The following is a 21301-nucleotide window of genomic DNA, read 5'->3' as shown; positions in this document are numbered from 1 at the left end:
AAGGGACACCAGATATGACAAAATGGATCGTATTATTACAGCAGATTTCAGTCAGTATGTAGCTAATGGTAATATCTTTGGTTAGCTTGCTTGTTAGCTGAACCGTGAAGTCATTATTAGGTAAGGTATACTACCCTCCTTTTAAAGTAGCTTAGTCCTACAGAGGGATAGATTTTTTTATCTTTTGGGCTAGTCTTCTATTAAAGGAGGGAAGTTTACCTTACCTAACAATGACTTCACGGTTCAGCTAACAAGCAAGCTAACCAAAGATATTACCATTAGCTACATACTGACTGAAATCTGCTTTAATTAATTACCAAATAGAAAACATTAAACTTGCGGAAAAGATGGTATACCACAAACATGAGGTGCCAACATTTGTACATCATATCCGGATTTCGACAATTAATGTCTCTTCAGTGATTTAAGGAATCGCAACGGTATTTGGAAGGCCATATAATTTATCTCAATTTAGAATAGACTCTTTAATTTTGAAAGAGTCAAGTTAAATAGGACGAACGGATCATATAAACTCGAAGGCAAATATAATACAAGCCCAAGCGCAAAAAACCTAAACAAGTCTAAATTGAAAACAATGTTCTAACCTATGATTGCGTTGGATAAAAACAGCAATTTTTTATGCGTGTGGCGTCAAAACACACGTCTTGGTGAGGGGTCTAAATATACACAAACAACATTGTCCAAAATACCAAATATGTGAAAAAGTATATTTTAGCAGAACGCATTTGACTAGAAAGTCGAACATCCGATATGTTCTTAAACCCTGCTGACTGCCATTGTCGATGGCCAAATAAACGGATCACCAGATCTAACAAAATGGATTATTTTAACAAAACGCATTTGACCAGAAGGTCGAACAACCGATATTCTTGAACCCTGCTGACTGCTATTGGCGACTGCCAAATAAACGGATAACCAGATGTTACAAAATGGATCATTAAAACAAACGCATTTGACTAACAGGTCGAACAACCGATGTTCTCAAACTCTGATGCAAAAATACAGCCGGTCGTGTTTTCGTTCTGAGAAAATACAGTGAACTTATTTAGTCTATTATAAAGAAGTCTTAAATAATATGCATTATGGCAGAAGCCGCTATGAACGGTTCGAATAGCGAAGACAACTTTTTGCAGGAGCGTCCCACTTTGTCAACTGACGCGATCGAAACGACAAAGATGGCGGCGTGTACTCGTTTTTCTTCTTAGTTTAAGAGGAGCAAAGGGAGGTATACGAAGAAAAAAGACGACCAGCTAGACACCTTAGAACAGAAATTGAAACAGATTTGCACAATTTCATTCAAGGTTAGATAAAATATGTAATTTTATGGAAACTAGACAAAAACCTGGCACTTAGGGTGAGCAGGGGCAAAATGTTTCTACTTGTAATCAGCAGGATAGCGGCCCGATCTTCGGGAGTGCGCAGACCTTTACAAGAAACACAAACTCCTGATGTAAATTTTCCTACAGATAATGATGCAGATGAAAATTTACAAATTTACATGAAGATGTTATGTCTCTGGCCCCAAGTCGTTCAGAAGGACCTAACATTTGGTTATTCTCAGATGAAGAAGATGGAACTTCAATAAAAATTACACTGAAAACCCTAATACGGAAGCTAGATTCAGTAAATATCCAAAGTATCAAGAAATCGAGGAAAAAGACGGTGGTATTGACAATCTAAAACAGTTATTTAGTGACGACGCCAAAACTAAATCAGTTTCTAAGTCAGATGGACTTGTTTGAGACAAGAGTTTAGTTGAGATTCTTTCTGGATGATGTCATTGTGTAAACCTAGAAAAGATATCTGCATATAATGAATAATACAAGTTGTGTCTTCCAATTCATGAAAGTTCTGAGAAACACTTAGATATACCTAGTCTTGATAGTTTTACATCAGACTTACTGGTTGAAAAACATAGTTCAAAATCCTTTTCAGTATCTAGTAAGAAAAATAGTTTGAGTTCACTTATTTGAAAGTAGTAGAGAAATTAGCATTGCAAGGACAAGCTGCTGCAACATGGGTATTGTTTCATCATCTTATATTCAGCAAGTTTTAGGTACGCTCTTAGAAACTTTATTAGACAAAGAGGTGAACATGTATAGAACATTACAGCAAGTTCGTGGTATATTTGCTATGTCAACAGAAAGTGTTGATCAGGTTGCAAGTGCAGGTGATTTTCATCACCTTATTAGAAGAAAACTAGTAATGGAAGGTTCTGGGTAAAATGATATTAAAGATCTTAAAATTCGTTAACTTCTTTACCACTTTCAAGTCGTGGCGTTTTTGGTATAAAAGTTTAAACAAACATTGAAATATAAGATAGAAAAAAAGATAAACAACTAAAGGAATTGCTTCCCGAGTTACATAATGAAAATACACATGGGGAAAAGAAAAAAAACATGATTGGCAAGCAAAACGTGTGAAACCAAATGTTAATCAGAACAGTTTTAAATCAACTCCAAGTACTCAGCGTTCTTTTCAAAGAACAAGCACTGTTTCAAGACGACCTGACAAGAGTGACAATAAGTTTGAGAAAATTGTCGTCCCTCATGGAGCAACCAGGGAAAAACAACAAAGGAAATGATTATTTAAAGGTAAGTAATATCATTTTTACAGCACATGTTTTCATGTCCCCAAGAAAACAGGGATCATTAGACCAGTAATGAATTAAAAACTCCTCAACAAGTATCTCCGAAAACACCATTTCAAAATGGATTCAATTTCTACGGTTCTCAATCAGAACAAAACAAGGAGATTAGGGAATCATTCTGGACTTTAAGGCCCATATTTACCCGTCCAAATTTTATAAAACGCACAAGCAATATCTGAGGTTTTGTCTAATATAAACGGAAGCGCTCTTCACTTTAAGACACTATCAGGTCCGAGTACACAGTTATCGTCCTTTGATTTTCGTTGTCCACGAATATAGTCCTTAGTGTGGACAGTGTGTTACTTGCCAATTTTTGTTATACCCCTTCCAAATTTATTTCTCCATGTTTTATGCCTCATATAGCAAGTTGGGGGGTGAAATGACACTGTAAAAAAATTTGAGTCATAAATATTAAGGTAAAGTAGTGATTAGGTCCAGCTGAAAAAGGTCAAAAATTAGCACTTCGGAAGCTGTCAAAAGATTTCAAGACCCCCTTAACATAAAATTGTCCATATTTTGAGTTAGAGCTGATGAAGTTTTCTATAATTTTGATATAATTTGTCCCAAAAGTAGTACAACACACTGTAAAAATATTATTGAGAAAGCGCAGGTGGGATTTTTTTAATTTTCATTTATTGTCTAAAAGAAATGCACTACGAAATAATTGTGTACTCGGACCACTATCTTTCGTTCCAACCCCAGCCCCAAGAATGTTTACAAAAATTGTTGCAGTAGTAGCCGGCCATTTAAGGTCAAGAATCATAACACTGGTAGTCTTTCTAGACGACATGTTTTCTTCTGAATCAGGAAAAAAGTCAAATAATACTAGATCGAGAATAAGTTCTCAATCTCCTTGTCGAACTAGGATTCCTAATAAACTTAGGAATTCCACTATGAATCCATCACAACAGATAACATATTTAGGGGCAATGTTTAATTTGGATCTGGGGATCGTTTTGCCAACAGTGGAGAGACATCTTAATTAATAACTTCAGCCCAGACAATTATCCTTGTAAATCAAGTACTAGCCAGAGATTTTCTTCCCCTTTTGAAGATAATTTCATCCTGCTTGGAAATAATTCCCAAAGCCAGATTACTCATGACACCTGTTCAAATACATCTGTTAACATTTTGGAAACCGGTTTCTCATAATCTGGAATTCAAAGTCCCAATTACAGCACATCTAAAAAGCCATCTTAAATGGTGGTTAAATCTAACCAACATAACAAAGTGGACAACATTGAAACGTTTAGAAACATATGCCACCATGACAACATCATGCAGTAGTTTGGGGATGTCACATGGGAATTCAGATAGCACAAGGAACCTGAAACATTTCAGAGAAACAATTTCATATCATCTGTTTAGAAATAGAAGCAGTGATAAGACTGAAAAGGGGGAAATGTAAAATACGTTGCGACAACTCAACAGTGGTACAATACATCAATCGTCAAGGGAGGACCAAGTCAATAATTCTTTATCTAAAAACTTATGAACTATTGAATTTGGCAATCGGTTCTAAAATTTAATCAAAAGCAGTCAACATTGCAGAAAACGCAAATGTTTAGCGGATTTATTTTCGAGAAACAAAATAAGACACACATGATGGACACTAGACAACTGTATAGTGCAAGAAATATTCCTAAAGCTAGGATCACCGACAATAGATCTGTTTGCATCAATCTACAACAAACAAACTCAGATTTTTTGCACGTGGTATCCTCACAATCAAGCTTATATGATCTAGACGCATCTTCAATTCCATGACAGATTCTGTTTGGGAATGAATATACACTGATATGCCTTACTCCAAAAAGTCTACAACACATGTCTCAGAACAGGTGTCAAATTCTTCTAATAGCACCACATCGGCCAAGAAGACCATGGTACCCAGACCTGTATTACTAGTAGATGACTCTTTAAGAATTCCAATTCAAATCAATCTTTTTCACCAGCCAGCATTAAGCTGGTGTAACGAAAGGGAAATTGATCCCTATACTGCCTCGTTGACTGGGGTAGCAGTGTTTTTGAAAGGTTTATTTACATTTGTACTAGTGGACTTCAATATAGAACAATAGCTGTAGGCCAACATCCATACATAATAAGACCTTTAAAAGGTGTATTCAATTCAATTTGGTAATATTAGTGTGCATTGTACAGGTAGGTTTGTTTCATAACAAGATCATCCTGGACTTATTGGTTCAAAAATATGATCCGAAAAGGTCAACGAGTGACCGAAAACACATTAATTCACAAATGCACGTAGAGCATGAGTTAATCATCAGTGTTGTTCGGTCACGAGTTAAATATTTTTCGATATTACAATTCTTTGATTAGTTATTCATTCTATTACATTGACAACATTAATGACTTTTTTTTATGAAATGAAATTTGAAAATGTAAGGAACTATATCTTTTTGTTTTAATCAATGTGTTATGTATTACTTTGAAAGAGGTGGGACGTTAATAAAATAGTGTATTGAGAAGAGCTGTCTCATTAGCAATCATACCATATCTTGTTTTATCCTATTAGATCACAGGCACTTGTATCAGAAAAAAAATTCCTATATACCTTAATATAAGTGTTATATAAAAGTATATAGGGGAAATAAATTCTGAGACGAGTACCTGTGTATTAGATAGTGGAAAAACACAATGATACTTTTTGGAAATTTCATTGATAAGATTGAACGGATTTTTTTGTTTTTTCAATGCCAGTTTAATAAACACTATCAATTTTAGAATATGCATATTTTGTAGTTCATGCTCTATAAGAAATTAATTATTACATTTGTATCAAAATGTTAACCATTGATTGGCTTATTTCGCGCTTGAAAACTGATAATAAATCGACAATGATACTAAGAAGAAAGGATAACTTGGAATAAAAATTAAAAATAACTGAGTTACCTCCCATAGACTGTATCTATAATTCAGTGGTTTACCACACTGATCCAGTTTTCAATGGTAAAATGGTTCTGTTAAAACAGAAGATTACATGCGGATCAAGAAAATTGGTGAGAACTAGTCAAATACTCAGCCAATGGTTGCTTCGATAACCGGTTTGACAATATTTATTAATGTTTACACGATTTGATACACTATAGACAATTTTAAACGTATCACCATTTTATCATGTTTACCAAATATGCATATTACAGCTTGATGCAAATGATGTAGATACTGTATTTTTTAATTTATTAATTGAAGAACGTTTGTTGACTTTCCTAGTGTAGATTGCTTTGTGTTTGTTTGCTTGAGTTTGGGTTGTGGGTTTGCTGTTAAATATACGTAAGTCTACTAGCAATACATGTTATAAATATATTAGCCTTTGAATATCAAATGATTGAACTGTGATAGAGTTTGATTGAACTGTGATAGAGTTTTCTTTTGTGTTTTTTTTTACATTATCCAGTTGTTTAGTTTGACTTTTTTATATATATTTTTTTTTATCGTACCACATATGAGGAGACAGTATGTCTTTTGGGAATTCAGGATTGGGCTTTTAGTTCCGCGGGATCCGGAAAAGTATGCTTTATGTATTTGCAGGATGACATACTAGTACCCTCCTACCATCCCTCCAGTATAGATTATATTGCCTGGATCAGAAACGAAAAATATTAGATCAATCATTATCTATTTCCAAGTTAGATTTCTTTGTAATTTATATAAGTTGTTCCTCTTTTGATCAAAGTTATTTGCATCCACCCACGTATCATTTTCATTCTTCTGACTGTAACGCATACATAGGCAACAAAGTGAATAATTTCGGAAAAATAAATAACTGACACTCATTTCGAATATATATTGTCTAAAACATGCGTTTTTTGTTTGTTCGTGTAGATCAAGATGTCGTACTAAAAATGTTAGCCAATTCAGCAAAGTAACTTTTTCTGCTAACCACTAAACATAATTTAGTCAATGACATCCCTTTTAAAAAGTCTTGAAATCTGCTCTTCCACGGTCCTCATGCTAATACCCGAGGTGGATTTAGGGCCTCCTTTTGTGGGGAAAATGTTGATTATTTAAGGAATGAGGGAATCACTGATGCAATACTGGAGCAGCAGTCAGTGGACCCCTCTTAAAAATGTCTGGATCTGTCGCGGAATATAGTGATTCATAAAGCAAAGTCACCCACCCCAATATGACAACAATTTTGAATTATTGTAAAAATACTGGTACCCTGTTTACGTTATCTCAAGTTACATCAATGTTTCATTGTTTGGTACTGTTTGAATATCCTATTTAACAGTTCAATAGCATTATACTTGAACTATACTAACTGTTGTTTACCCTTTAAATGTTCTTTCTAATCAAACACCACTTCTGTAACGTTTTAATTGTTTGTTCATTCATGGATTTCAGATAATTCCTTTTCCGTTTGCAAAGTTTAATGAACCAGACGACCTTTAGTATATAGATTCGTCTCCTTTAAATAATATGTTTTCCCTTCATCGCTATAATTTGCTATATGCATAATAAATTCTACAACTTTTATCTTTTGTAATATAACTTAATGTCATTTATCTTATTGTCTTTTTTATTTTTATGACAGATACCAAGTATGGTCAGCAGACTTAAATTTTAAAAAAAACATAGTAAAAAAAATAGATCATTAGAGGAATAATTTTCTATAATGAAAGTGTCCTGATTTCCCTCCATCTCGATCTCGATAAGGGAAAAGACAAACCGAAAATACTATGGCAAATAAAAATTATTTCGTACGTGTCTTTTTTTGAATTAAGGACAACTTTAGAGAATATGACTTGACTTGTCTCCCCTTGAACAGTAAAGTGGTATCGCCGAGTACGCAATTTTTGTCCGGGATAGAGTGAATATGCAATACAATTCCAAGGGGATAATCAACATCATTAGTAAAACAAAGACTAACAACGCAAAGAACAAAACCAACAGACGAGCAACACCAAGGTCAAAAGTGTCACCAGGGTTAAAAGAAACAGACGTGTAACGCCAAGGTCAAAAGAAAAAGACGTGCAACACCAAGGTCAAAAGAAAAAGACGAGCAACACCAAGGTCAAAAGAAACAGACGTGCATGACCATGGTTAAAAGAAACAAACGAGCAACACTAAGGTCAAAAGAAACAGACGAGCTACACCAAGGTCAAAAGAAGCAGACGTGCAACACCAGGGTTAAAAGAAACAGACGTGTAACGCCAAGGTCAAAAGAAACAGACGAGCTACACCAAGGTCAAAAGAAACAGACGTGCAACACCAGGGTTAAAAGAAACAGACGTGTAACGCCAAAGGCCAAAAGAAACAGACGAGCAACACCAAGGCCAAAAGAAACAGACGAGCAACACCAAGGCCAAAAGAAAAAGACGTGCAACACCAAGGCCAAAGAAACAGACGAGCAACACCAAGGCCAAAAGAAACAGACGAGCAACACCAAGGCCAAAAGAAACAGACGAGCAACACCAAGGCCAAAAGAAACAGACGAGCAACACCAAGGCCAAAAGAAACAGACGAGCAACACCAAGACCAAAAGAAGCAGACGAGCAACACCAAGGCCAAAAGAAATACACCAAGGCCAAAAGAAATAGACGAGCAACAACAAGGCCAAAAGAAACAGACGAGCAACACCAAGGCCAGAAGAAATAGACGAGCAACACCAAGGCCAAAAGAAACAGACGTGCAACACCAAGGCCAACAGAAACAGACGAGCAACACCAATGCCAAAAGAAACAGACGAGCAACACCAAGGCCAAAAGAAACAGACGAGCAACACCAAGGCCAAAAGAAACAGACGAGCAACACCAAGGCCAAAAGAAATAGACGAGCAACACCAAGGCCAAAAGAAACAGACGGGCAACACCAAGGCCAAAAGAAACAGACGAGCAACACCAAGGCCAAAAGAAACAGACGAGCAACACCAAGGCCAAAAGAAACAGACGAGCAACACCAAGACCAAAAGAAGCAGACGAGCAACACCAAGGTCAAAAGAAACAGACCTATTTTTGGTCAAGGTGGATTTTGATGAAGTTGAAGTCCAATCAGCTTGAAACTTAGTACACATATTCAACTTTAATTAGCAACATTTTGTATAGCATACACGAAAAAGAATTTATTAGAAATAGAAAAAAACACATTTAATAATTTCACTCGCTTTCAGCCACCATAATTTGTTTGTAATCGGAAAGAATTCAAACTATTCATTTAATAAGAAAGTACATGCCCTCCCCCCCTTTTTTTTGGCAAAGAACAGATAATGCATATAATGCATGGTAGGTGCTTTAAATGATTTTTAAAGGTTCAGAAATATCCCTCAGTGTTAATATAACCCCAGAACACAAACATGAACATACACTAGTGTGCCTGTTGGTGAAGACTCGTTGAGTTATAAAAAAATGAAATTCGTGTAAAATAAAACCAAGGTAACTATTTCATAAGGAGAGGATATATAGGTTCAGTCAATAAGAGTATTCTCATTTTTTTTTTAATTAAAAGTAAATTAATTATTAATGCCACCTATTAAAATAAACATCGATTATTTACTCAATTGACCGCTTAAATTTGTAACAAGAAAAGTATCAAATGTTTTCAAAATAATCGACAAATTTTACAAGGATTCTTTTTTTTATCTGATTTTATTTCACGGCTCGTGGTCTTCTAAATACAACATAATAAAAGACACGCGCCTTTTACTAAAGTGATACAGTAATAAAGAGAATTATGCAAATAAGTGTCTTTTAAATATCATTATATTTTGTCCAGATTTCCATACATGAATAAACTTTATAATCTGTCATCTTTGACTTTGATATAACCGTGAAATAAAGGCTTAATCGTGTGAGCAGGTATTTTTAATGTCCATTATTTTATGTGATTTTTATGGTGTTCTCTGTAAGTAACAGCTGGTGGTCGTCGTTTCTTGAATACAAAAAAATCATTGTGTAGGCATTATATGGTGATTTCTTGAACTTTTGAAAACAATTATGCAATTGCATCTCGATCTGACTTTTCAACTAGTTTTACACTAGTAATATTTGGGCACTTTGTACCCTGATGTTCGATGTAAGCCCTCAGTGTAAGCCAAGGCTCCGTGTTTAAATATGTACTTTGACCTATAATGGTATACTTTTACAAATTGTGACTTGGATGGAGAGTTGTCTTATTGGCACTGATACCACATCTTCTTATATTTCTGTAAAGGTTTTAAGATTGGGTTTTTAAAAAATAGGTTCCTGTATGTTATTTAAAAACATGTTTTTGATCGAAGTCAGAAAAAGGGGGAAAAGCAATTCCCGCCATAAAAGATAAAAATGATCGATGCCTTATATTTTCTTAACACACAATTTCGCTCTGGTAGTTTATGTGTTTTGTTCCGTGAACTTAATATTATGTTTCTGTGTAACTATAAGTTTCTACATTGTTATATATATTTTTTTCTCTTATTGCAGGAGGTCTTTGTGAACCTATCCCAAGTAGTGTTGTAGAATTGTAATTATAATGAGTAATAACACAATCCGATGTATAATTCTAATTATAATGAGTAATAACACAATCCGATGTATAATTCTAATTATAATGAGTAATAACACAGTCCGATGCAATTTGTAATGAAATGTATTAATTATGTATTGACTTATAGAGTAATAAAGGACGTTTGTTTGTCTGGTATTTAGATGTAACATTCACCATTAAATATTATGAGAAGAACGAATCATTTTACTTTTAGCCAAACTACACCATTAAATCTTCTAATCAAAGCATAATTCAATATTCGTCCTTAGATGACCTTTAAAATAAACATTTGCTATCGATTTTCTTATAAAAAAGGAAAGCTAATGTGAAAACCTCAACTCTGTGGTTTTTTCGTAATGTTTTTTCAAGTATCTTTAACGGTTGGGGGAATACGCACTTTTCGAGTTTTTCTTTGTATCATTTGTGACCGATTTAAAAAAAAAATACTTTATTCAGCAGAAACATCATCTCGGCTCTCAATGGCTTATCTATTTTATGACTCTAACGTTTCGTATAGACGTTAATAGCAAGCAACTAGCAATCATTCATTTAGAGAAACTTGTCACTTATCATCAAATTTAAAATTATGGTACATGTTATACTTGCAATTCAAAATGAGGAAAATTAATATCATTATGCACATAAACAATGTTCTTTAAATCTCCACATATTACAGTAAGATCAAAATCAAACGTAACAATAAGATCAAACGCATACGTTCAAGCACACATACCTCACTGTAATACAAACATGACCCTACAAGATCTCTTACTTCTCAGTAAGACTTAAACATGACTCTCCAAACGCTCAAACCTCACAGTCAGACCAAACATGACTTTCCAAACGCTCTAACTTCACAGTAAAACCAAACATGACTCTCCAAGCGCTCAAACCTCACAGTGATACAAAACAGCGCTCAAACTTCACAGTATGATTAAAATAAAACTACCCTTCAAGCGCTCAAACCTCACAGTAAGATCAAACTATCCCTCCAAGTGCTCATACCTCACAGTAAGACCAATCTGACCCTCCAAGCGCTCATACCTCACAGTAAGATAAATCTGACCCTCCATCGCTCATACACCACAGTAAGATCACACTGACCCTCCAAGCGCTCATACCTCACAGTAAGATCAAACTGACCCTCCAAGCGCTAATGTCGCACAATAAGACCAAACTGACCCTCCAAGCGCTCATATCCCACAGTAAGACCAAACTGACCCTCCAAGCGCACATACACCACAGTAAGATCAATCTGACCCTCCAAACGCTCATACCTCACAGTAAGATCAAACTGACCCTCCAAACGTTCATACCCCACAGTAAGATCAGACTAACCCTCCAAGCGCTCATACACCACAGTAAGATTAATCTGACCCTCCAAGCGCTCATACTTCACAGTAATATCAAACATGACACTCCCAAGCGCTCATACCTCACAGTAAGATCAAACAGAACCCTCAAAGCGCTCATACACCACAGTAAGATCAAACTGACCCTCGAGCGCTCATACCTCACAGTAAGATCAAACTGACCCTCCAAGCGCACATACCCCACAGTTAGATCAATGTGACCCTCCAAGCGCTCATACCTCACAGTAAGATCAATCTGACTCTCCAAACGCTCATACCTCACAGTAAGATCAAACATGACACTCCAAACGCACATACCCCACAGTAAGATTAAACTGACCCTCCAAGCGCACATACCCCACAGTTAGATCAATCTGACCCTCAAAGCGCTCATACCTCACAGTAAGATCAATCTCACCCCAAGCGCTCACACCTCACAGTAAGATCAATCTGACCCTCCAAGCGCACATACTTCACAGTAAGATCAAATATTACACTCCAGGAGCTCATACACGTAAATAAAAACTGACCCTCCATTCTCACATACCTCAAAGTAAGATCAAACTGACCTTCCAAGCGCACATACCTAGACTAAAACGACCCCTCGTCGCCTCAAAGGATATCCTTTATGATAACTGCTTCGTATTTATTCTTTTGCATATGCAAACAATTAGTATGTATAAAAAATAAGATTTTAAACAGTCAGAGGAACACTTATGAGAAGGAACACATACTTGCTGACAAGTTATCTAATTATTCGTTCGCTTTTTTAGCGTTAAACTATATTCGTGTCATTTTAAGGTAAATTACATGACCGGACCATATCTTTATGACTTTTACATAAAACATGAGGTGATGATAAATAGAGATAATGGCCAGTTGAAACATTGTCATAACTAAGTGACCACAATAAAACTTATCAACTAAATGACCATGTAACTGACCATAGGCCTCCGGTCAATATATATTTGTCGTAATACACATTACCTTGACATGCTCTGAAATTATGTACATTTTGTACTAAAAAGGTTCACTTTGACAAATACTTTATACAGAAATTGCATTTTATTTACATTTTACTTTCTAGCGAAAGTATGATACCATGGACCCATTAATCGTTTGTGAGGTAGCAATCTTTCCACGTTCCTAAGGTAGCAATCTTTCGTCGTTTGTTATATAGTATCAAATATTTCATCGTATGTGAGGTAACAATCTTTCATCGTTTGTGAAGTAATAAATAACATTTCTTCTTTGTGAAGTAGCAATCATCCACCGTTCGTGAGTTAGCAATCTTTCAAACGTTCGTGAGGTAGCAATCTTTCAATGTTCGTGAGGCAGCAATTTTTAAACGCTCATAAGGTTGCAATTTTCACGGTTCGAGATGTATCAATATTTTATTTTTCGTGACCAGCAATCTTGAAACGTTCCTGAGGTAGCAATCATCCAACGTTCGTGAGGTAGCAATCGTTTAACGTTCGTGAGGTAGCAATCTTTCAATGTTCGTGAGGTAGCAATCTTTCAATGTTCGTGAGGCAGCCATATTTTTTCTTTCGTGATGCGGCAAACTTTCAACACTCGTGAGTTATCAATTTTCGACATTTGTGAGGTAGCAATCTTTAAACTTTTGTGAATCAGCAATCTTTTAACGTTGCTGAGTTAGCATGCATCCTTTAATCTTTCGTGGAGTATTATTCTATCTTCATTTGTGAGGTAGTATTCATTGTTGGTGAGGTAGCCATCTTTAATCTTTTGTGAGGAAGAAGTTATCATTATTATTTTTTATTAGATTCCTACTAATATGCAATTTTGTTTTATTGCAACTAGAAAATACAGTAGTGGGTCTTTAAAAATCTATGTTCAGAGAAAAATACTTCGCATTTAGATTTTCTACCCAAGGAAAAGATGTCGCAGTTGTATTTAGCAAAGTCTTTCGGAATTATTGGTCGGGAAAGCTCTTCAACTTCTTACTTTAATTAACCTTTTAAGCTTTTTTTATTCGAGCGCCAATGATGCGCGTCTATCGTATAAAATGTTAATCATTTTTGTGAAAATGTAAGTGTGACCATATTAGGCTATTTTTTTACCCTGAAAACTTCAATGTCTCACCCAAGCTGCTGTAGAATAGTAATGGTGATGAAAAAATTAAATGCATGCTTTTTGTGTCAACAAAACATAAAGACATTGAAAGAAAGGGTTAAAAGAGGGGGGGGGGGGCAAATAGTTTATGTCTTTCGAAGGGGATTCATTTTTCAAAGGTACCGTGGGTACTTTTGCAATAAAGTAATTAAAATATGTCCTTCCTCACCCCTCTAAATGAAAGAAAATGACCAGTTCTTTGTCATAAATACCAAGTGCTTCAATGCTGTACATCAAATGAGCCCGCGTATCTATATTTTTAGATTCAGAAAGATTGTAATATATCAATGTCAATAAAAAGTAGTTAAATATGCTTTAAAATTCTAGATTGGAGTAACCTCAGGTCATTTTGTCCCCGACAGACCACACTGCCTCTTTTCTGCTTATCGCACCTGCTTTTTTTTAATAGCAACAGACAGGTGATGTGTAAATATGTGGTCAGACTCGGGGCACGTGTAGGGCGTCCAGCGTGTGTCACTATACAAAAATATAATTGTGATGTTTTGATAACGCATCAATCAATGTTTTAATATTCATTTAAAATGATGTTATCAAGTAGTTGTGGTTTTTCTTTCATACTTTCTTTGCAGAAAGGAATGCTTGGAAGTATAATCAAAATATGAAATTTAATGAGAAGTGACAAATTTATTAAAACATTTATAGAAAGCAGCTGTCGATATAATTAAAACAGTTCATTCTTCTTGTTATAATAACACGAAGTTAAAACATATGTATCTGTTGTATTTATCGATTAGAATAATAAAAAAAATTACAAAATATTTTAAATTTCTCTATAACTATAGTAAAATCTTCTTTTTGATTGTTTTAAAGTGTAAATAAGAAGATGTGGTATTATTGCCAATGAGACAACTCTCCACAAGAGACCAAATGACACAGAAATTAACAACTATAGATCACCGTACGGCCTTCAACAATGAAAAAAGCCCAAACCGCATAGTAAGCTATAAAAGGCCCCGAAAGGACAAATATGAAACAATTTAAAAGCTAACGGCCTAATTTATGTGCAAACTAGAGGCTCTTAAGAGCCTGTGTCGCTCAACTTGGTCTATGTGCATATTAAACAAAGAACACAGATGTATTAATGACAAAATTGTGTTTAACAATTTCATCCCATCAATTTGCTCTAAATACTTTGGTTTTTAAGTTATAAGCCAAAAACTGCATTTTACCCCTATGTTCTATTTTTAGCCGTGGCGGCCATCTTGGTTGGTTGGCCAGGTCACCGGACACATTTTTTAAACTAGATACCTCAAAGATGATTGTGGCCAAGTTTGGATTAATTTGGCTTAGAAGTTTCAAAGGAGAAGATTTTTGTAAAAGATTACTAAGATTTACGATAAATGGTTAAAAATTTACTATAAAGGGCAATAACTCCTAAAGGGATCAACTGACCATTTCGGTCATGTTGACTTATTTGTAAATCTTACTTTGCTGAACATCATTGCTGTTTACAGTTTATCTCTATCTATAATAATATTGAAGAAAATAACCAAAAACCGCAAAATTTCCTTAAAATTACTAATTCAGGGGCAGCAACCCAACAACGGGTTGTCCGATTCATTGAGAGCAGATAGATCTTGACCTGATAAATTTTTTACCCCATGTCAGATTTGTTCTAAATGCTTTGGTTTTTAAGTTATAAGCCAAAAACTGCATTTTACCCCTATGTTCTATTTTTAGCCATGGCGGCCATCTTGGTTGGTTGGCCGGGTCACCAGACACATTTTTAAATTAGATACCCCAATGATGATTGTGGCCAAGTTTGGTTTAATTTTGCCCAGTAGTTTCAGAGGAGAAGATTTTTGTAAAAGTTAACGACGACGGACGACGGACGCCAAGTGGTGAGAAAAGCTCACTTGGCCCTTCGGGCCAGGTGAGCTAAAAATGAACGAAAAACAAATATGCAACACATCAACAAACGACAACCACTGAATTACAGGCTCCTGACTTATCATGTAATACATGGTTATGTAGAACCCCTTTGTCTACTCGAGGCTTACCAAACATTATGATGAAAATTAATTTAACTATCGACAGTTGATATATAACATTAATTGGATAAAGTTGTAGAATATATTCTTGAATAATTTAATGAAAAGTCCTAAAACGAGAAAATTCGAGTGTATGATATATTCCTATTTTGGCGGGAAATGCCACATCATCGGACAATTTCATCAATGAGTGCTTTGTCAAAAAGGAGTAGGTCCGGTATAAAGGGCAGATTTTGGCCTCAAATTTTAGGTTTATCTGACGAAAGATTTTGGACACTTTTTAAACACTTAAGTGTCTATTTCAGCTGATTCAATTAGTTTATGTGAAAGATTTTAACTGAGTCACTCATTAAAAATGCTCCGATTCAAGCTTAAATATGAAAAATCTATCAAATATGCCAAAAAATGTCACTTTTCAGATGGTTTTTGTCAAAAATGAAAGTGGCCGCATCAGTGTTCATCCTCAACCTTTTTATATGTTATATATTATCATCAAATACAACTTATATTTTAATATAAAGGATGAACACAAATGCGGCCACTTCCACTTAAGACGAAAACATTCTAAAATTTAACTAAAATGCTAAAATTGTTAAGATTTCAGTAATTTAGCATGACTTAATTATGCTTATACCCGATACATGTGTATTATATTGCCCAAAACAGCCCATATTTATGTAGCAGAACCATTCTACTTTCCAATAAATAACTTAAAGTTTACATTTTAACAATTTTGTAAAACTGCGATATTTTGGGGCCAAAAAGTTGGCTTACTGGACCTACTCCTTTATGAAAGTGATTGAAATCAGATAAATTGCAAGAAGAATTCGAGAGAGTTAAAATTGAACTGTATGCGACTTTTTTATAAATTGTTCTAAACCCAGAAATTCAGGATTTTGTTGGTCCAGCGGTCCATATACAGTTCATCTACTGCAAAACTAGCCTGTCAACGCTGAGGTTGTGAGTTTCAATAACGCATGCGCAAAGGTGCATTCTACTTCAATCTTACAAAGACTAGGGTTGCCGATTTTCTTTCCGAAAATCAATGCATTCCGGGCATTCCGGCTTCAAACACCAATAAAAACTGATCTTCACGATATAACTGTACCAATAGCGCTTAAAGTGGCGCCAAACACCACAAATTGATCAATCAATCAATCAATATATTTTGTTTTGCAATCAATGAACATATATTAGCAACTTGCCTCGGTATAGATATTTTCCTTCGGAATGTGTTAAAGCTAGCGTGTTCTGGTCTAACCTAATACCCATCTATGGTCTAAGTAACTCAAAAAGCTAGCTAGATTGACGTCCACTTTCAATATTTAACAGTTATTATATTCACCTTTGTTGAAAAGGATTTGGAAGAGTATAGAAACTAGCTCTCAATTTATTAATCATAAAACATAAATAAAAACAAGGAAATCTCTATTATTCGTTTCTAATTGTTACACGTAAAGGAAACGGAAAATCACATGTTATATGTAAAATTATAAAGATATGTTCTATGACCATGAGTATACTTTTGATCAAAACATTTAAAATGCTGTTCTTGTGTAAATATTTAAAATCGCAATTATTTAGAATTGTGTAAAACTTTATCACAAATAGAGATTAAAGAATTATGTCGATTTATTTATTTATTTTTTAAAAGTTGAATTGGTTGTAATATTCAGGCTTACATATAGTTCTAAACCATATTTCATATGCCAGGTGGAGGTAAAAATTTTCTAGCATATAGGTATCACCCGATCACCGACAGCATGATTTTTAGTCGAGCGTACAGTGGTCGAGTGGTCTAGCGCGCCGGGCATAGTGCAAGGCGCTTTGGTGTCACGATATCTCAGTAACATGTATTTCGAATCTCGGCCAGGGAAGAACAATAATTTGTTTCCGCAAAATTACAGATCTAACATTATTGGGCTGTTATTTGGACGAGTTATATATATATGTAAAAGTTCCAACTCCGATCGGGAAGGAAGCAATGAATCAGATCAACTCTAATATTGTTAAGTTGACTTTTTGTAAAATTTATATCTATATATCGTGCACCGAAAACCCGTTTTTAGTGTGAAAATTTATTTAAAAAAAAATGAAATTGTTTAAAAAAAAATATTGGACATAACTAAGAATCATACATTTCAATTCCAATCTGACTGTGGTCCGAAGACAGTGGCGGATCCAGGGGGGGGGGGGGGGGGGGTTCCGGGGGTGCGCACCCCCCCCCCCCTTTATTTTTTGCCGATCAATGCATTTGTATCGGGACATATGTTTTGCACCCCCTGCACCCCCCCCCCCCCTTTGCCCTGGGTTAGCACCCCCCCTTTCGAAAATTCCTGCATCCGCCCCTGGAAGAATTAAGTTCGGGTTTCTTTTTTTTTCAATGGTAAAGATGTAAAACAAATTACAATCATAGAGGGCTTTTAGAAAAGAAATAAATTTATAATGGAAATATTTAGACTAATTTTTAAATGAATATTCAAGTATTAAGCTTTCGGCGAATTACATGAATGAAATTTTAAAATGTTTTAATGGACACAGCAGTTAATTAATGTAAACTAGCATATGAAAATTTATGAGAAGATGACGCTTCCCATATTTGATACAAAAAAAAACTTTAAAATGTTTCTATTAGTTGGTAATATTATAATCGTATACAGTGGACTATAATCTTCATTCTGGGGGAAATATAAAGACTTTTATATAATCATTGATGTGTGGCGATTGACATTGAAATAAAATGACAAGAAAATTAAGTGTTTTGTGACCATTTTAATTTTCCACTCTGTGGGACAATATTTGTGATGTAAAAAAATTACAAAAGTGAACCGCGAACCCTATTTTCAATGTCAAACACAATTAGAATTAAATTAAGTACCGAAAACGGATCATATTTATAACACGGAAATTTAAGATTTTAATTTTTTTATTGTTATAAGTAATTTGATCATTTTTAATGGTTGTTAAAATTTAATATAAATGTTCGATTTTCTTTCTTAAAAAAGAAACTAAAACTATTGAAAAAGTAAATAACCTACGAATATCTTTTTACAATGAAATTAATTAGGGAAATTTTCACACCGAAAAAGAGGGATAACTCTTATTAAATCGTTGTCAAACCCATACTGTTACATAGATATAAGAAGATGTGGTATGAGCGCCAATCAGACAATTTAGACATGTTAATGTCGTTTGAAGATATCAGTTAACAATTTGAAAAAAAATCTGTTACATCGAAACTCATTGTTTTCATAAGTTTTGAATTATGATAAAGGTTCAGAGAAGTTCTTATCGGCGGTCTTACCGATAAAACGATACACATGTCCAGTACATAGCAATAACATAGCACGCATGGATGGAATTTAGACTTTGATATCTTAAATTCTTTCTAGGAGCTATGGAACTTTAAAAAAAAAAAAAAGAAACACTGTACAATTTTGTAATTTTGCAGTTAATATACTTTGTACTTTGGAAAGAAAAAAAAATCTGTGAGATATGAGCAAATTCTGACATGACGGAATTCTTGATTTAACATCAAAATTTCGCAAAAAAGGTGAGACCATCAAAAACCACAAATCGAACAAAAAACAAACAAAAACACGACCAAAGGAAAGCAATATACCAAACAGGCAACAGTCTACAAAACACTTCACAAAAACAAAAGACTAATAGCCACTTACCAAACCGTAAAAATAATCTCGTTTACTCTGAAAAGGTAAGCCGTTCCTGCTCCACTCAGAGTTGCACCTATCGTGTAACTCATTGCGGATCAAACAAAATATGTAACAGGTCGTATTGGACGGTTCACAATTGATGGATGGAATTGTGACTACAAATGGCACATATCTAAGATAATCTGTATATAAACGATTTCTAATTAAAGTTTAACAAGGTTCAAACATTACAAAAGAAAACTAAGCTGATAAAAAATCAAACAACAAAAACAAGTATGTCAACCATTGACAACACATGTTTCCTGCCTGAATTATAAATAATGTGATGGGGTTAATCAAAAACATGTTTTTGAGAATTCAACCATTTCGTGATATGCAACACTTGTGTAACATTACAAAATTAGAAAAACAACTAAAAATTGATAGATGTAAGCAACTATAGGTCACCGTACGACCTTCAACAATGAGCGAAACTCATATCGAGTAGCAATCTATAAAAGACCCCGACATAAAAAAATATTAACTAGTTCAAACAAGAAACCAACAAACGAAGTAAATATGCCACATTGGGTAGGTGCCTGTCCCAAGCCAAGAGCCTTTAATTCAGAGGTTGTCGTTTTTACTGTGTATCATATTTGTTTTTCGTTTATTGTTAATATTGTAATATTGCACAACTGTTGCAGATCAGGGGAGGGTAGATTTATCACTAACTTGTTTACGATTTACCCCACCACATTATTTCTGTGCTTTAAAATTATGTCATATAGCCCGTCAGGTTTGCAAATTCTTATACATTTTTTGATTTCAATTTTCTAGATTTGGGCTTTCTTCACTAAGGCGATATCCAATAATAGATCGTCGAACACAAAAATTATAACCGTTTTTTTCAACTACAGATACGGCATGGATTTTTTTTATGGTTACCAGTACATATATCAAGTAACGACGAACTATTTCATTGATCTGACCGATTTAAACCTCCATGGATAACATGATTTAATGCCCTTATCGATATTGTGTGTATTTTCCATATTTAGATCACGGATGATTTATCCTACTTTATAGTTATGTGGTGCAATAAAATGATTCAATACAAATCATAACACTTGTTACCTCGATGGGTGTATATAACTTTGAACTCGGTTAACTTCAAGCTTTAATGGGGTATGAAGTCCTGTCCTTACTTAAAACATCACAAAGATCACGGAACAGATGGTATTGTGATTACGGTTACATACTACTATTGTTAAATGTGATAATAGATGTAAACGAATGATATTTTTTTCTGCTCAAATTCCGTCCAAACTCGTTTATTTTGTATCGTTGGAATTCCGTTTCTCAACCAGCATATGGTGCTCATTAATAGACTTGCCAAGTGTGTTCAGTATTTGACTTTTATATTATAGTAATAGAAGAGTCATAACATAGAGGCAGAATCTCCTCTTTAGTCGGAAAATATCCTGTTGTTTTTTCTAAAATCTTCCACAAATGAGACTATAGTTTCGCTCGGTGCAATATACCATTAATTTTGCAATACAGATTATTAATAATTAGGCTTCGAACCCGGAATCCGTAACGTCGGATACAAATCATGCAATGTACGAATAAAAATCTTCATGTTACCTCGAATCTATTTTTTAACAATTTATTTTATTGTTTTCATTTAGACCTTTCTTTCCTTGCGATCTATAAATAGCTTAACACAATTAAAATAAGCTGACAAAGTTGCTGACTTGGAATAGGCACGCTTAAATTATAGTATTACAAGAACATAGTCCTCGTTCTCTCTCAATTAATTTAAAGTTGTAGTTATGCATAATAAGATTGAGAATGAAAATGGTGAATGTATCAAATAGACAACAACCCGACCAAACCAGAAACAGTCGAAGGTCATCAATGGGTCTTCAACACAGCAAGAAATAACCCTCCCGTATTTGTAAGCTGGTCCCAAACCAAAAATGTAATCTTTTCAGT

The 21301-nt window shown here is 34.6% G+C and overlaps 1 protein-coding gene across 1 annotated transcript; it reads left to right on the top strand.

The window, feature by feature from the left end:
• The first annotated feature begins 2037 nt into the window (after window positions 1–2037).
• Window positions 2038–8666, top strand: LOC139514744 (processed variable antigen-like). The gene is made up of 2 exons (XM_071304384.1): window positions 2038–2191; window positions 7939–8666. Exons 1-2 carry the CDS (start codon window positions 2038–2040, stop codon window positions 8664–8666), a joined length of 882 nt encoding a protein of 293 aa, XP_071160485.1.
• Window positions 8667–21301: the final 12635 nt, after the last annotated feature.

The sequence above is a fragment of the Mytilus edulis genome, chromosome 3 (genome assembly GCF_963676685.1).
Source record: "Mytilus edulis chromosome 3, xbMytEdul2.2, whole genome shotgun sequence".
Classification (NCBI taxonomy): domain Eukaryota; kingdom Metazoa; phylum Mollusca; class Bivalvia; order Mytilida; family Mytilidae; genus Mytilus; species Mytilus edulis.
The sequence above is the reverse complement of the archived record's forward strand: the minus strand, read 5'-3'. Positions and strand labels throughout refer to the sequence as shown.

Coding starts and splice junctions, on each gene's coding strand:
- LOC139514744 (XM_071304384.1), top strand. CDS start 2,038: ATGGGTATTGTTTCATCATCTTATATTCAGCAAGTTTTAGGTACGCTC. Junction 2,192..7,938: donor TGATCAGGTTGCAAGTGCAG/GTGATTTTCATC, acceptor GTAACGCCAAAG/GCCAAAAGAAACAGACGAGC.